Below are 14375 nucleotides of genomic sequence, written 5' to 3' on the forward strand. Positions count from 1 at the left end.
CAAGTACAAGGTAATGAGGAAGTCTATTACATTTGGTGAATAATCACAACCTGAGGTAAAATGTTGTTTCTGAATTATTAAAATCAATTGATTTAAAACATTGGTCATAAGTAGGAATTTAGTAACTTAAAATGCACCTTATGATGTGAGAATTCTATTTTTTTCAGATGCATGAAGTCCTTATTCAGTTCATTATTGAAAACATGGAAATTAAACGTTGGCTCTTTAAAGCGGACACTGAATTTGGTGGACGAGGTACTGCATATTTTGATGTCACTCACCTCCCATCTTATCATCAAACTCTAAAGGAATTTAAGAAAGTTGGTCCTACTGTATGGCTGAAGAGGAAATGGATGCAGGTACATGCCCTATGATTTCAATATCTAATGTAGGGGGGCAGGGTATTTATGCACATCAGTTGGGAATAAAAATATATATATATATAGTCTTTTTTAAAGTACTTTATTCGTCCCACAAGGGGGAAATTTGCAGGGTTACAGCAGCAAAGTGGATAGCAAAAATAAATAAACATTCATTAAAAAATTTAAATAGCGGTAATTATCTTTATTTACTGGTCGGCTGGGAGCAGTGCTGATTGTGCAGTCTGACGGTAGCAGGAAGGAAGGACCTTCGATATCTCTCCTTCACACACTTGGGGTGAAGAAGTCTGCCACTGAAGGAGCTGCTCAGTGCAGTGATAGTATCCTGCATGGGGTGGAAGCAGTCGTCCAGCAGTGATGATAGCTTTGCCATCATCCTCCTCTCTCCCACCGCCTGCACTGAGTCAAGGGGGCATCCCAGGACAGAGCTGGCCTTCTTGATCAGTTTATCCAGTCTCTTCCTGTCAGCAGTTGAGATGCTGCTGCTCCAGCAGACCACTCCATAGAAAATGGCTGATGCCACCAGTGTCGAAGAAGGTCTTCGGGAGTGCCCCCTGCACTCCAAAGGACCTGAGTCTCCTCAGCAGGTACAGTCTGCTCTGGCCTTTCTTATACAGTGCTTCACTATTATCAGTCCAGTCCAGTTTATTGTTCAGGTAAACACCCAGGTACTTATAAGAGTCCACTCTCTCAATGTCCATTCCCTGGATGTTCACCGGTGTCGAGGGGGCGTGGCTGCGCCTGCGGAAATCCACCACCATCTCCCTGGTTTTCCCCGCGTTGATCTGGAGGCGGTTCCGCTGGCACCAGTCCACTAAGTCCTGGGTCAATTCTCTGTACTCCCTGTCATTCATCTTGTGACAATATCTATTTATTTTTCAAAGATTACTGCAATAAAAATACCTGTGTGTTACTGATTTTAAATTTGCACCTCAACCTAAAACCCAAAGGAAAACTGTTTTCATGAGACATTACCCTTTGCTGCCCTTTCACCAAAATGTGTGGAATAATTGCATCAGCAGTCTGTAACCAATTGGTATGTTTTGTGATTATCTTGATGTTATAATCGAATTGTGTACCTAAATGCAAGGAAGAGATTTATTGAATCTTTCCTCAAACAATCTAGAGCTTGCATGAACCCTTTTTCCCATATCTTTCCTGTTTGAAATATTCATCTACTTTTACATCCGATGATGCTGTGATCCCTACCTCAATTACTTGGGTGAAAAAAAAAGTTTCATCCTCCAACTCTTGTCTGTGCTTTCCCCAGACCCCCCTCTTCACAATTTGAAATTTGATAATTGTTCAGACAACAGCCTCTGAACAGGTAACCATTTTTACCATTGACTTTGACATCCTTGGATTGGTATTAACTGATAATTGTTAAATGTACCGAGATACAATGAAAACATTGTTTTGTGTGCTATCCAGGCAAATCACACCATACATGTAAACATCAGATAGTGCAAAACAGAAAATAAACACAGAATATAGCGTTACAGGAACAGAGACATGCAAATTTTAAAAAGTAACGAGGTAGATTAGAAGATGGGGAAATTCATCCCCAGCAAATGAGAGGTCTGTTCAAGAGTCTGATAACAGCAGAGAAGAAGCTGTGATTCAATCTGATGATCTTGTATCTTTTGCCTGTCTGGAGAGGGGAGGGGAAAAGGGGAAAAGGGGAAAAGCAACCCTGAATTTTTTGGGACAGTGCCGTTGCTACTGTAAGTCATGATGCATCCGGGTAGGATGCTTTCAATGGTGCATCTGTGGAACTTTAGTCATTACAGACATGTCAAATAGCCTTCTGAGGAACTAGAGGCATTGAGTGCTTTCTTGGACTTAGAGCCAAAGTAGTGGGACCAGAACAAATTGTGATATTTACATCTTGAAACCTGAAGTTCTCAGCTAACTCCATTTCAGCACCATTGATACAGACTGAAACGTGTACTCCACCCTGCTTCCTGAAGACAATTAGCCCTTCTTTCATTTGCTCTTTTGATACCATGCAACTAGGCTCATTATCTCCTCCCTGCACTTTGGCTCTTCGTTGTTTGCCATCTGTCCCATTGTGGTGGTGTCATTTGCAAACTTGTAAATTGAGTTAGAGCAGGTTGAAATCTGGACGCCAAGAACTAAGTCTTGTAGGTTCATGGGTCCAGGAAGGACTCCAGATTGGAAATAAAGAGGTGCTCAGGAAAGTCAATGCATATGGCAGCTCCCTGTGGCATGATCTGATTGTCAAGGATTTTAATGATAATGGGTATGGTCAAAATTGGCATATACAGCAAAAAGCCTACAAATGCACAGCTACACTTGCACCAGCTTGTCACTGAAAAACAATACAGTACTTTATATAGCACTAATACCCATGATTATTGATATAGACATCTTAACAACATACACCTTGCATGCACTTCCAAATTTTCATCCAGGGAAGCCCACATTATGCAGACATTGCAGCAGACTTATAAAGAAAAAAACTGTCCAACGCTATTAAATTTCTAGTTTTTCACGATTTTTAATTAAATGTTTAAAGCAAATTGGGAGTTTGGATGATCAGATGTTTCTTTACAAATTAATCAACAGCGCTTCACAAAATCTTCAAGATGTTCTAAAACTGTGCAGCCAATCAATGGCATTTGAAGTGCAGTCATTTTTATAAACTAGGAAACACAGCAGCCAATTTGTGCAGAGCAACAACCCTCAAAAACTACAGCATAATAGTGATAAGCTAATCTGCTTTAATAATGTGGAAAGCAATATATTGGCTCAGATGCCAGGGATACCCCTCCCCTGCCTTCCTCCTGCATAGTCCCAAAAGATCATTCACATACTACTAAGTTGGCATCCGGCATCATAGTTTATCATCTCATCTAAAAGACAGCACCTTCGTCAGTGCAGTGCTTTAAAGTCCAGTAACTTTAACCCACATCCTTCTGACTCAAAGGCCTGATCCTCACCCACTGGGTTTATGGCCGACACAAAATATGATAGAAATTTGGGGAGGAAATATGCTTTAATGATTGGAGCTCACTTCCTTTCAAATATCATATAACGTTTAAACTGTTTTGTCAATTACTGACGGTGAAATTCCCCCAAAACTAGAGCACTTTGTAGTTTCTCCCTTCTAAGTAATAAACCCTGTGCCATTTTTACTTTATTTTCATCTTCAAGAACGTGTACAAAAATGCATTTGGGTCCTTGTATAATGTGGTTTACAGTTGGGCTCAAAGTTTGATATTCAGCCATAGAATCTTAAATGCCGGGTAATATGCAGTAATTGGGGCCTAGAAAAGCTTTTGGTGGGAGATCAGAATAAAATTTGTAAAACTTTTATGACCACTCTCCCAACCCTCCCATCTCCATAAGGTTCATAAGTTCTAGGAGCAGAATCAGGCCATTTGGTCCATCAAGTCTACTCCGCTATTCAATCATGGCTGATCAATCTTTCTCTCTCAACCCCATTCTCCTGCCTTCTCCCCATAACCGCTGACACCCATACTATTCAGGAATCTGTCACTCTGCCTTAAAAATATCCATTGACTTGGCCTTCACAGCTGTCTGCGGCAATGAATTCCATAGATTCACTACTGTCTGACGAAATAAATTCCTCCGCATACTCTTTTCTAAAGGTACATCCTTTTATTCTTAGACTACTCACTTTTATAAACTAGGAAACATAGCAGCCATCCTCTCCACATCCACTCTATCCAGGCTTTGCAAGATTTGCAACAGGCTAGGACCCCAGTGTTAGATTTTTCAAATGTTAGTAGCTATAGTTGCAAGAAACTGGCAGCACATGGCTCTCGACAGGGATATATTCCAGCATATTTCCATTAACTCGGCTAATTCCTTTTAAGCTGACTTTATTATAGGATGTGCGTCGGGGAACACAGCACAGGGTAGGGAGTGAAGGCCAAAGATTAACAGAGCGAAGAGCAGACAAGTTGAAGGTAGAGATGGTAGGACAACGGCACTGAGGATGACATTAACATGTTACAAGAAATATAGACGATGAATAGTGTATTATAAGGTTTCAATAAATAACTGGTTGCGTTCCTATAACATGTATATGATCTGGTAAGTTGGGGAATGCACTCCCTCTCCTATCATATACTTGCTCTGTACACATTTTTCTTTGTCCATCCTGCTTTTTGTTTCTTATTAACTTATTTCTTTCTTTTATGTATTATTTATTTCTGCCTTTTTCGTTTGATGGATAGTATGTTGTGAATGAAAGTCCCATATGTACAGGTGCATTTTACAGGTAAAGAATGTTGGGGAAAGAGAAATACATCGCATCATGGCTCCCTCCCTTCCATCCCCACTCGCATGCTTCATGTTTTTCCTCTTCTGCTTTAGTTTTGCTTTCATCTGTCAATAATGCCCTTTACTCTCTTTCTCCTCACTGCACCCTACTTTTGAAATAGCTCAGTCAACTCATGAAAATACTTAAGATTCTTAGAGTATAAGAAAATAACTGCAGATGCTGGTACAAATCAAAGGTATTTATTCACAAAATGCTGGAGTAACTCAGCAGGTCAGGCAGCATCTCTGGAGAGAAGGAATGGGTGACGTTTCGGGTCGAGACCCTTCTTCAGACTGAAGAAGGGTCTCGACCCGAAACATCACCCATTCCTTCTCTCCAGAGATGCTGCCTGACCTGCTGAGTTACTCCAGCATTTTGTGAATAAATACCTAAGATTCTTAGAGAGCTTCCTGAGTGGGTGCTATCAGAATATTTCCCTTGAGATATTTTGACCAGGGAACAAGATCTCAAGTTAATAAGTGAGATATCGTACTGATGGGGAATTGTCTCCTCTGAGACTTGTCTCCAAAAGCTGCAGATGCTGAGTTATTAACAATGTACAAATTTGGGGTATGTTTTTGGACTGCGGGGAAATTGTGAATTTTGAGAATTGGGTGGAGAGTGTTGAGACCTACAGATCAGATCTCACTGAAAGGCAGAGCATGTTCCACTCTTCCTATTGCTTGGTATCTCTGTGTCCTACTCTAGCCACTGCTCTACCTTCGCTTTATTCAGTGTCCAACTGTCACAGTGAACCATGTTGACACAACCATTTTCCAAATGTTGCAACACTAATTCCAAATCCAACAGCTCACAAAACCCAAGATTTTTTTTGATATATTGAATTTCACCTAATTTAATTTAGAATCTCCAGGATTAATGTGCCTGACAATAAGCAAAAATACAAAGCTCCAGGAACAGCAAAATGACTATAATATAAAAATCATTTTGTGTAAAACAGGCTTCCTGCATGCTTATGATGTAATTCGTGTCAAACTATCATTCTTTATTGGTTAAACACCTTACAATATAGAACAACACAAAGTCTGTTTGATGAACAATAGAGATTGAACAAAAAGCCCACAGTTGCTTGGATTTCATACTTAATTTTATGATGCCATTTCATTGCAATTAAAATTCTGCCAATTCAAATCACAACTCTTGACTACATTTATTGACAACATGAAAAATACTTTATATACTCTATTAAACTCTACACAATATAATTCTACTAACAAAGACAAATAGACAAGAATAAGTAGACAATTCCAGGCAACCAACCATACAGTCCATGAAAATAACCAAATAAGGTTTTTTTTTTTCCTGTAAAGAATTGAGAAGGCTAAATTAATATGGATGGAGGTATTAATAAAAAAAGTGTAAAAGATAAATTGGGGGAAAATCCATTTGAGCTTGAATTTTTAAGACCGCATAGCTCTGTAATTTGAGACTCCCCAAGCAATTTATACTGTTCTCTTAATGCTTATCTAAAAAGCAACACATGAAGTCTGATTTCTAATCAATAATTTGAATGAAATAATAGGTTTTGGAATGATAGCTTAACTTAACTAAAGGTAAACCTGAGAGAGCAAGTATATCTTGGTGATTTTATCAGTGAATACATTGATGCTAAATAGAGTATAAAATCTGGACATTTGTTCTGTTTTTTAGGCTAATACTGTGGCCTTATTTCTGACTTTCACCCCTTCTGACAAATACATAATTGCAGAATTACCCCTGCTGTTTATGGTTGAATCACATTGGGGAAATGTGAATTAAAACCTGCAGATGCCAGAGACAAATAGATATGGGATAAGGACCCCTGGCTCCCAGACCTGAAACATCAGCTGTTTCTTCTTCCACAAATGCTGCCTGACCTGCTGAGTGTTTCCAGCATTTTTTGTTTTTGTTTTTGAGGGGGAAATGTGTCTGTTCCAGATGAGACTAATTGTAAACCAACACAAAATAGGCCTTTACATACCAATCCTATATTTTGGATTTAGTTGGCTTTAGTTGCTGAATCTTATTTTAATGTTTGTTTGCTATTTTCATTATTGTCTTGCAATATACCTGAAACACAATATCTGCCAGAGAACATTTGGAAACCGTAATAATTACCTTATGTGAAGCATATTTGTATTAGCATATTTGCACAAAGGGAAACCTTGAGATCAAGGATTTATTATGGAGTAGTTGATCTTTGTGCTTAAAAAAAAATTGAAATATGTTCAAAGACTGGGGGAGAAGAAAACTCAGGTGTTTTGGTCTGAAATTGAGGATGGACCTTGGAGCACTATATCTGACGCCAGTAATAAGCACTATTTCAGGATGGCTGTTAAGCTGGGACACATGTACTCCCCTATCTGTCTATGGAACACTTTTACGAGAGTGGTATTGTAATGTATGAAATTTGTCTTCCACATTGTTGTTCTCTCTAAGTCCCTTTTATAGTGAATAGATATTATACTGTCTGAAGAAGTTCTCCAGCATACAAATAGTACCAGTATTATGAAACTCACTGCCTTACACTGCAGGTGTACATCTCTAATCACCAGTGGCACGACTGAAATGCTGCTCCCGCACTCTATTGCAAAGCTGCCTTTAACTCGTATTTGCATTTTTGTCACTTCAGGAATAAAATACGTCGTCTGAGCAAAAGCACGAGCACTTGTTCTTTCAGTATATGGTTAGGATTTGCAATGGTACTGCAGAAAGGAAACCATTCTAAGAATCCAGCAGGTTTCGAGTGTACAGGAAGATATTGCCCAGCACACTGTGCATTGTTCCTACAGAAGGGCAGAGAGAGAATGGCAGCCCAGGCATTCACACCTCTCAGTGCAAAAGGGACTACGTTTTCATATAATGGGGAATTGATAGTGATAAGCGCTAGAACCCTCACTAGAGTCGGGACTGCCTACAGGTACAGCTGTCTAACAGAAATGCAGCATCAAATGGATGCACAGACCTTTGCACTGTATATACCACATTAAGCCAGAAGGAGGCATGTTTGCTGCACTGTAAGAAATCCCGTATTAGTATTCTTTCAGATATAACCCCCTCACCATTCCACCCCCCATCCCCACAACTTATCCCCCCAGGTCTCTGTGACTCCACGGGGTGCCCCACCAAGCAGCCAAGCTGAGAGCTGATAAAATTGATCATCTGTTTCCCTGGTGAATTCAATTATCAGACAAGCCCCTCAGGCACCAACCTACAATAATGTGAAATGAGCATCTTAACTGCTGCACCATCAGATTAAAAAAAAACACTCGCATTTTCCTTCCTAAATTTTGCCACACCTGTAGACCATCGTCGGTTTCCTGTGACTATCACGTTGAGAATTTCGGCATGTTAACATTGGTGCAACGATTCGACCAATTACCACAATGACATGACTATCTTCTCAATTTTGCTATACATTATAGCACTTGGATTTTGTTTTATTTTCAACAACTGTGAAGGTTTACATTATCTGTTGTTATTTCAGAGAAATATTTATGTATTTTGTGCTTTGATTTTTTTTTAAAAGGCATCTGCATCTTCAGATGTGTAATCAGGTCTGATCTTGTAAGCCTATCCTATAAAATATCATCAGGCACACACTTCAATATGGTGGAGCAATAGGGGTCCTTCCCTGCAGGGTGGAATGTTCTAAAATATGCCGTATTAAGAAAAGAACAGTAAAAAAAAAAAAATGGCTTGTATTCCACGTCTATATCGAAATGTTCGCAAGCCTAAGCTGACAATGGTGGCTGATAACATTTGCTGGTGAAATGCTGTTTTTTCATAGCACAATGTGAATACCGTAGTAAAGAAGCATATCGTAAAACCGTATGGAACAATTCCCATAAATATCCATGTTGTGCAAGAACAACACTGTTACTGCAGACTGCCTTGAACCAGTAAGAAGGTCTGTTTGTACAAGAGATGCTTGCAAGGTAACCTTTTAGAACCTGGCCAGACAGTATTTTCACCCTTTGGTTTTTGTCAACTCTGTATGCCAGTTCCATTGAAGGGTCATGCCCAAAGATAACCATTTCTTTTTCCTTTTTCATATGATAGCATATTTCTGCATTTTGTCACATTTGATGCATGTGTTTACAATAAGTGTAGCTCTTCACAATGTAGTAATTGTTGCATCTCCTTACTGTAACTTCCTCATGGTAATTATATCGGCATGTATTTATAATGCATCTTATTAGTTAGATCTGGAATCACGCTGTTTCCTCTGGTGTAGGGCCTCTCTGAACACTTGGCCGGCTGTGTTCCCAGAAAAGCCTCAACAGCTGGCAAGGCCCCACCCTTTTCAAAATCACATAAGTATTTTTTTTTAATATATATTTTAAAAATAATCAAACACATGCAAAAAACAATTACATATATTTAATTTGACTTAACTTTAGTTAGTTTAAAAAATCTGCTTACCATTCTCCTTGGACGAGTTCCTTATCATTCACTGTAATCCACTGAGTTCTTTGCTGCAATGGTTAAGAAAACCATCCTTCGGCTGTTTCGAGGCATTTCCTATCAACTGGTAAAGTATCGGTGGCAAAAGCCTCTGTTCAGGTCACTCGATAGCTGTTTTGATTGAAATTGGTGTGCATGTTAGGGAGAATAAAATTAATAGTCCAGCTTGTTGGGGGAAAAGATTTGTGGTGTATTTCTTGTTTATACAGTCGTTTGAGAACTCACTTCTATTTTCCTGTCACAGTCATCATGCAGCCTTCTGTAACAATAATTTTCATCTGGCTATTCTTTGTAATATGAGACAAATTTCACTGCTTTCTGGGATACAAAGAACTGCATAGCACAAAATAATTCTTCGTCTCATCGACTATTAGCTGAAGCTCTGGGAATTTAGTATAACTTTCCCTCTGCCCTTTCCTTTCCATGCAGTGTTTAATTGCAGGTTAAACAAAACATCTGCCTTGGTGAATTACTTTATAAACCAGCTCTTTTATGTATTGATGTCTTTGTGCAATTTTTGTCTATATTCAATTCTGCATATACCAGAACCAAATAGCATTGCTACATTTTTCAGCAGTTAAATTTGAAACTTGTAGGACTGTTTGGTTAAACTTCAGGATGTAATTGTTAATTGTCACATTTGTAAGGACTGCTCGAACTCTTCATTTATTCTCAAGGTATTTCAAATCAATTGGGAAGATCTGAAAAGTGGCTAAAAAGAAGACTATGGAAAAACCAAATACATTGTTGGCTAGGTACACTTGGAAATGAATGCTCTGATCGCAAGCAAAATAAGTTTGCAGGAACATCTTGAAGTGTTAAAGTTGCAACAATATAATGTAACTTGCAGCCTCTGCGTATGGGAACAAAACATTGTAGATCAAGAGAGATGGGCTGGGAAAATCTTTATTCAGTCTTAAGCTGGTAGAAGTTTACAGTACAAACTAATTGGAATATGTGACCAGAAAACTAAATCAGTTGTTTCGTAATGTATGCTATGAAAATGAAGTGACATGATTTTTTTATTTAATTTTGTCTTGTATCACAATGACAGCTTTATTAGAGTGCTATGTAGGAAATATTCAAGATTTTTGACTATGATAATGCCTAATTAATTGCACCTCGTAAACCTGTTAATATGGCAAATTTAGATGACAGTCTGTGCTGTTTGAAATGCACTTAGGTTTTATATACAAAAAAAAATCCTTGATAATGACTAAACCACTCATGCCAGGAAGTCTCGGATATGATTACTAGTCTGCACTGAGTTTGGTGATTTTGGTCAGGATGACAATTGTATTCAGCACCTTTGGGTGAGAAAGGGAGAAAAAGTGGTCAATGTACTCCACTCGTCACTAACCTCTGCTGACAAGTATAGATGCGCAGATGTTAGTTGAAGAGAGGAATCCAGCTCGATTGTGATGCCCTTCATGGTCGGCTGCCTACTGACATTCACCAACATCAGCCATGGAGAACAGCCACGGGACGTATTCCAGAGGGCAGCAAGTGACCATGGAACCTTGGCTCGCAGAAGATGGGGGGAATGGGTCACAGAAATAATTTTAAAATACTTTTTTCTGATGTGCTTTTTTTGTTTACCCTCTTGCAAAACTACATGTGTATAGTTTAATTATAGGGAGTAATTGGTCTCAGCTTGAAAGGTAATTAATCCCAAAGAAAAGAAGAAAGTGGACCCCATGTGGTATTTAAGAAAAGGAAAATCTAGCTGAACAGTAGAGTGGAAGAAGAGCTTCTGAGTCCTGTGCCAGACATTTAAAGCAGCTATTTTCTGCTTATTTGTTCCAGCATAACATATGTGTCCCTATTATGTTATAAAAGAAAAAGGCTCTTCAGTTTTAAACAGGCCTAAGTCTTTCTGTGGAACTGAGTTGAAGTCTGGATAATGAGCGATGCAGCCTCTCAAGGAAGAGTGAGCAGATAATACCATGTGGACACAGAGTCTGTATGCTGCTCTCAATTCCACTTAATGCATGCTGAAGCCACATCGAATTGCATTTCACATAAGCGTGATGGGTCATTAGATATAAGAGGAAATTGTCTCAGATGGGTTCAATAGACGCAACAAATATTTTACAAAACATTTTCCATTAACAGTAGAAGACAAAAAATGAGGCATTTGTATAGTAATATGCTAACATAGTGATTCCTTTTACAAGGAGATTGTGCCATATGTACTTCTGTTCTGTGAGATCAAACGGTGATAATTGAACTTTTCTCAATTTTTAAAATATACATTTTATATTTTGGATGCTGAATCTCATTTTCATTGAACTCGAATAATAGGCAACAGATGAATCGGGGAGATGAGAGAACAGTGTAATATATTTAATCACAGAAGCAATGCTTCCATCAGATTAGTTCTAAATTCATTGCACTTTTTCATTAAGAAGATTAATCAATGAATTGTGAAGAAATATGGCATAATATCCAGCCGCAAAACTCTCTGCATGGGGTACGTAGCCATGTGGGCTTGATCCTGGGTTCTAACATCAGGAAAGTCCCTGCTTTTGAACTAATGGGATCTTAAACACCAACGTGGGGAAAGGGGTCTCTGAGTGTTTGCAATGGAATTTAATTTTGCTTTAAATGAATGTGATCCAAACTGTGAGCAAGGTTTAATATTATTTAGAACATTAAAACTGTAATATTTATAAGCCTCCCAACAACTGTTTGCCAACTGTAACCATTGAGGATCGACATCTGGAGATGGATAAAATTGAGCATGAGTTTCACAGACGAGGCTTCCATTCCCTTGTGGAGAGATGACCAATGAGTAAAAGGCACGCAGTGCTGGAGTAGCTCAGCGGGTCAGGCAGCATTTCAGGACAACATGGATCGGTGACCTTTCTGGTCAGAACCCTTCTTCAGACCAATGAGTAATTTTATTGAGGTGTTTAAGTTGGTAGGAATTAACTATTGTTCATTATCCTTGGCACGGCCAACATTTCTTGCCTGTCCCTAACCATCTTTGAGGAGGTGTTGAAGAACCACCACCTGGAACTGTTGCAATTCTTAGGTTTGGTATTTTGTCAATGCTGTTCCGGAAGGAATATCAGGATTTAGACCTGGTGAGTATGAAGGACTATGACGAATTTCCTGTTTAGGATTTTAGGTGGCTTAGAAGGAAAAGGTGGAAGTGGTGACCATCTCCTGCTTGGTGATGGAGGTGCTGTACAAAGGGTATCTGCAATGCATCAGTAGTGAAGAGAGCGAATGTTTAAGATGGTGAATGGCAAGCTGCTTTGTCCTGGATGGTGTTGAGCTTCATAAGTGTTGTTGACCCTGCATTAATTCTGGCAAGAAGACGATATTTCATTATTTACCTGATATGTCTTACTAATGGTGAAAAGCAGTGAGCAACAGGTTATAACATTGCAGGATTTATTATGCAACCTGCTTTTGTAGCCCCAGTAATTATGCGGCTGATCCAGTTAATTTTCTGTAGGGTAATCGATAAATGAAGTATTTCCTGTTATAGGGCAATTCAGAACCTGGCAATATAACATTATATTTTCAGCTTGGCTGGTTATGCAGATGACGGGAAGTACATCTTCAATTATAGAATGATAGATTTTCGAAACGTGCTCCTTGTGTCTGAGAGTCAACTTAAAATTTCAAAACTGAGATTGATAGCTTTTTGATAGAAAAGGTATGAAGGGTTAGATAACCATGATAGATAGATGATGTTAAGGTACAGATCAATCATGTTTGAATTAAATGGTAGAACAGGTTCAAAGGGCTGAATGGCCCACTTCTGTACCAAGATAGTTGATAGCTGATTTTCTACAGAAGGCATTATGGTGTGGTGGTTACACTACTTGTAAATAATCTAGGGTCCTGTGCTAACAGACCAGATAATGTGAATTCACTCCGACCAGCATACTTCTGTCAGTTGGCTCTTTGGAACATAAAAGCCAGTCAGCACTTCAGGAGATTAGAGAATAAAACGGAGAGTAAAGGATTTCAGTCTGGGCAGAGATCCAAATAGGTAAATGTATGTCATTTATGCAGTGTGCTGCTTTTTTAATTCAGAGAATTTAAAAGAAATAAAGCATTAAAGATCTCATTTAAATTGTATTAAACCCAAGCAATATTGGTGCAGCATGCTATAATTCCAGTTGCTGGTAACTTAAAATGGTAATTTAAAACTACAGGGTAGAAATTTATGATCACCACTGTTCTCGCACAAATGCTTAAAATGTGCATACTAAATAACTTCAACTTCCAACATAAACAATTGGGTGACAAAATTGTGCAAGAGGGAAACAAAACTCTACAATTGTTCCAGCATCTTATATATCATTATTAAGCAGCACGAGTGATGGACAACTGCAGCTTGGACCTTCCTGTCCAGTTACAAGTGTGGCCTTTATATTAGTCTGTATTTTGGGGGAACAATGAGAACAAACAGAAGGCGTATTGTGCTATTGTCATACCCACCTCACTCTTTACTGTACAGCAGACATGCCAAAAAGCTTAACCATTTTCACATGATCTTTTTGTTTTATTTAATTTAGTTTATTATTGTCAGTGAAAAGCTTTTTGTTGCCTGCTGGCCAATCAGTGAAAAGACTATACATGATTACAATCAAGCTGTCCACAGTGTACAGTTGCAGGATACAGGGAATTACTTTTATTGCAAGGTAAAGTCCAATTCAAGAGAGTCCGATGGTCTCCAATGAGGTTGATGGTAGGTCAGAAGGGTCTGAAGAAGGGTCTCGACCCGAAACGTCACCCATTCCTTCTCTCCCGAGATGCTGCCTGACCTGCTGAGTTACTCCAGCATTTTGTGAATAAATCGATTTGTACCAGCATCTGCAGTTATTTTCTTATATATAGATGGTAGGTCAGTACCGCTCTCCAGTTGGTGATAGGATGGTTCAGTTGCCTGATAACAGCTGGAAGGAAATTGTCCCTGAATCTGGAGGTATGCATTTTCACACTTCTGTACCTTTTGCCTCATGGGAATGGGGAGAAGAGTGAGTGGCTGGGATGAGACGTCCTTGATTATGCTGGTAGCCTTGCCGAAGCACTATGAAATGTAGATGGAGTTAATGGAAGAGAGGTTGGTTTATGTGACGGACCACAATTTCTTGCATTCTTGGATGGAGCTGTTCCCAATCCACACTCTGATCAAGTGGCAAGACAAGATTTCAGATACGTGATTCTGTTCCAGACAAACTTCAGCATTTACA

General features: G+C 39.0%; 1 protein-coding gene across 9 annotated transcripts in view; it reads left to right on the forward strand.

The window, feature by feature from the left end:
• iqch (IQ motif containing H) overlaps positions 1-14375 on the forward strand; it is a 121998-nt gene that overhangs the window by 59778 nt on the left and 47845 nt on the right. For all 9 annotated transcript variants that reach the window (XM_078427556.1, XM_078427559.1, XM_078427558.1 and 6 more), the window contains one exon: positions 168-359. In XM_078427556.1, the coding sequence (XP_078283682.1) occupies positions 168-359 (192 nt within the window). The remainder of the gene's footprint in view (positions 1-167; positions 360-14375) is intronic.

The sequence above is a fragment of the Rhinoraja longicauda genome, chromosome 33 (assembly GCF_053455715.1).
Source record: "Rhinoraja longicauda isolate Sanriku21f chromosome 33, sRhiLon1.1, whole genome shotgun sequence".
NCBI lineage: Eukaryota > Metazoa > Chordata > Chondrichthyes > Rajiformes > Arhynchobatidae > Rhinoraja > Rhinoraja longicauda.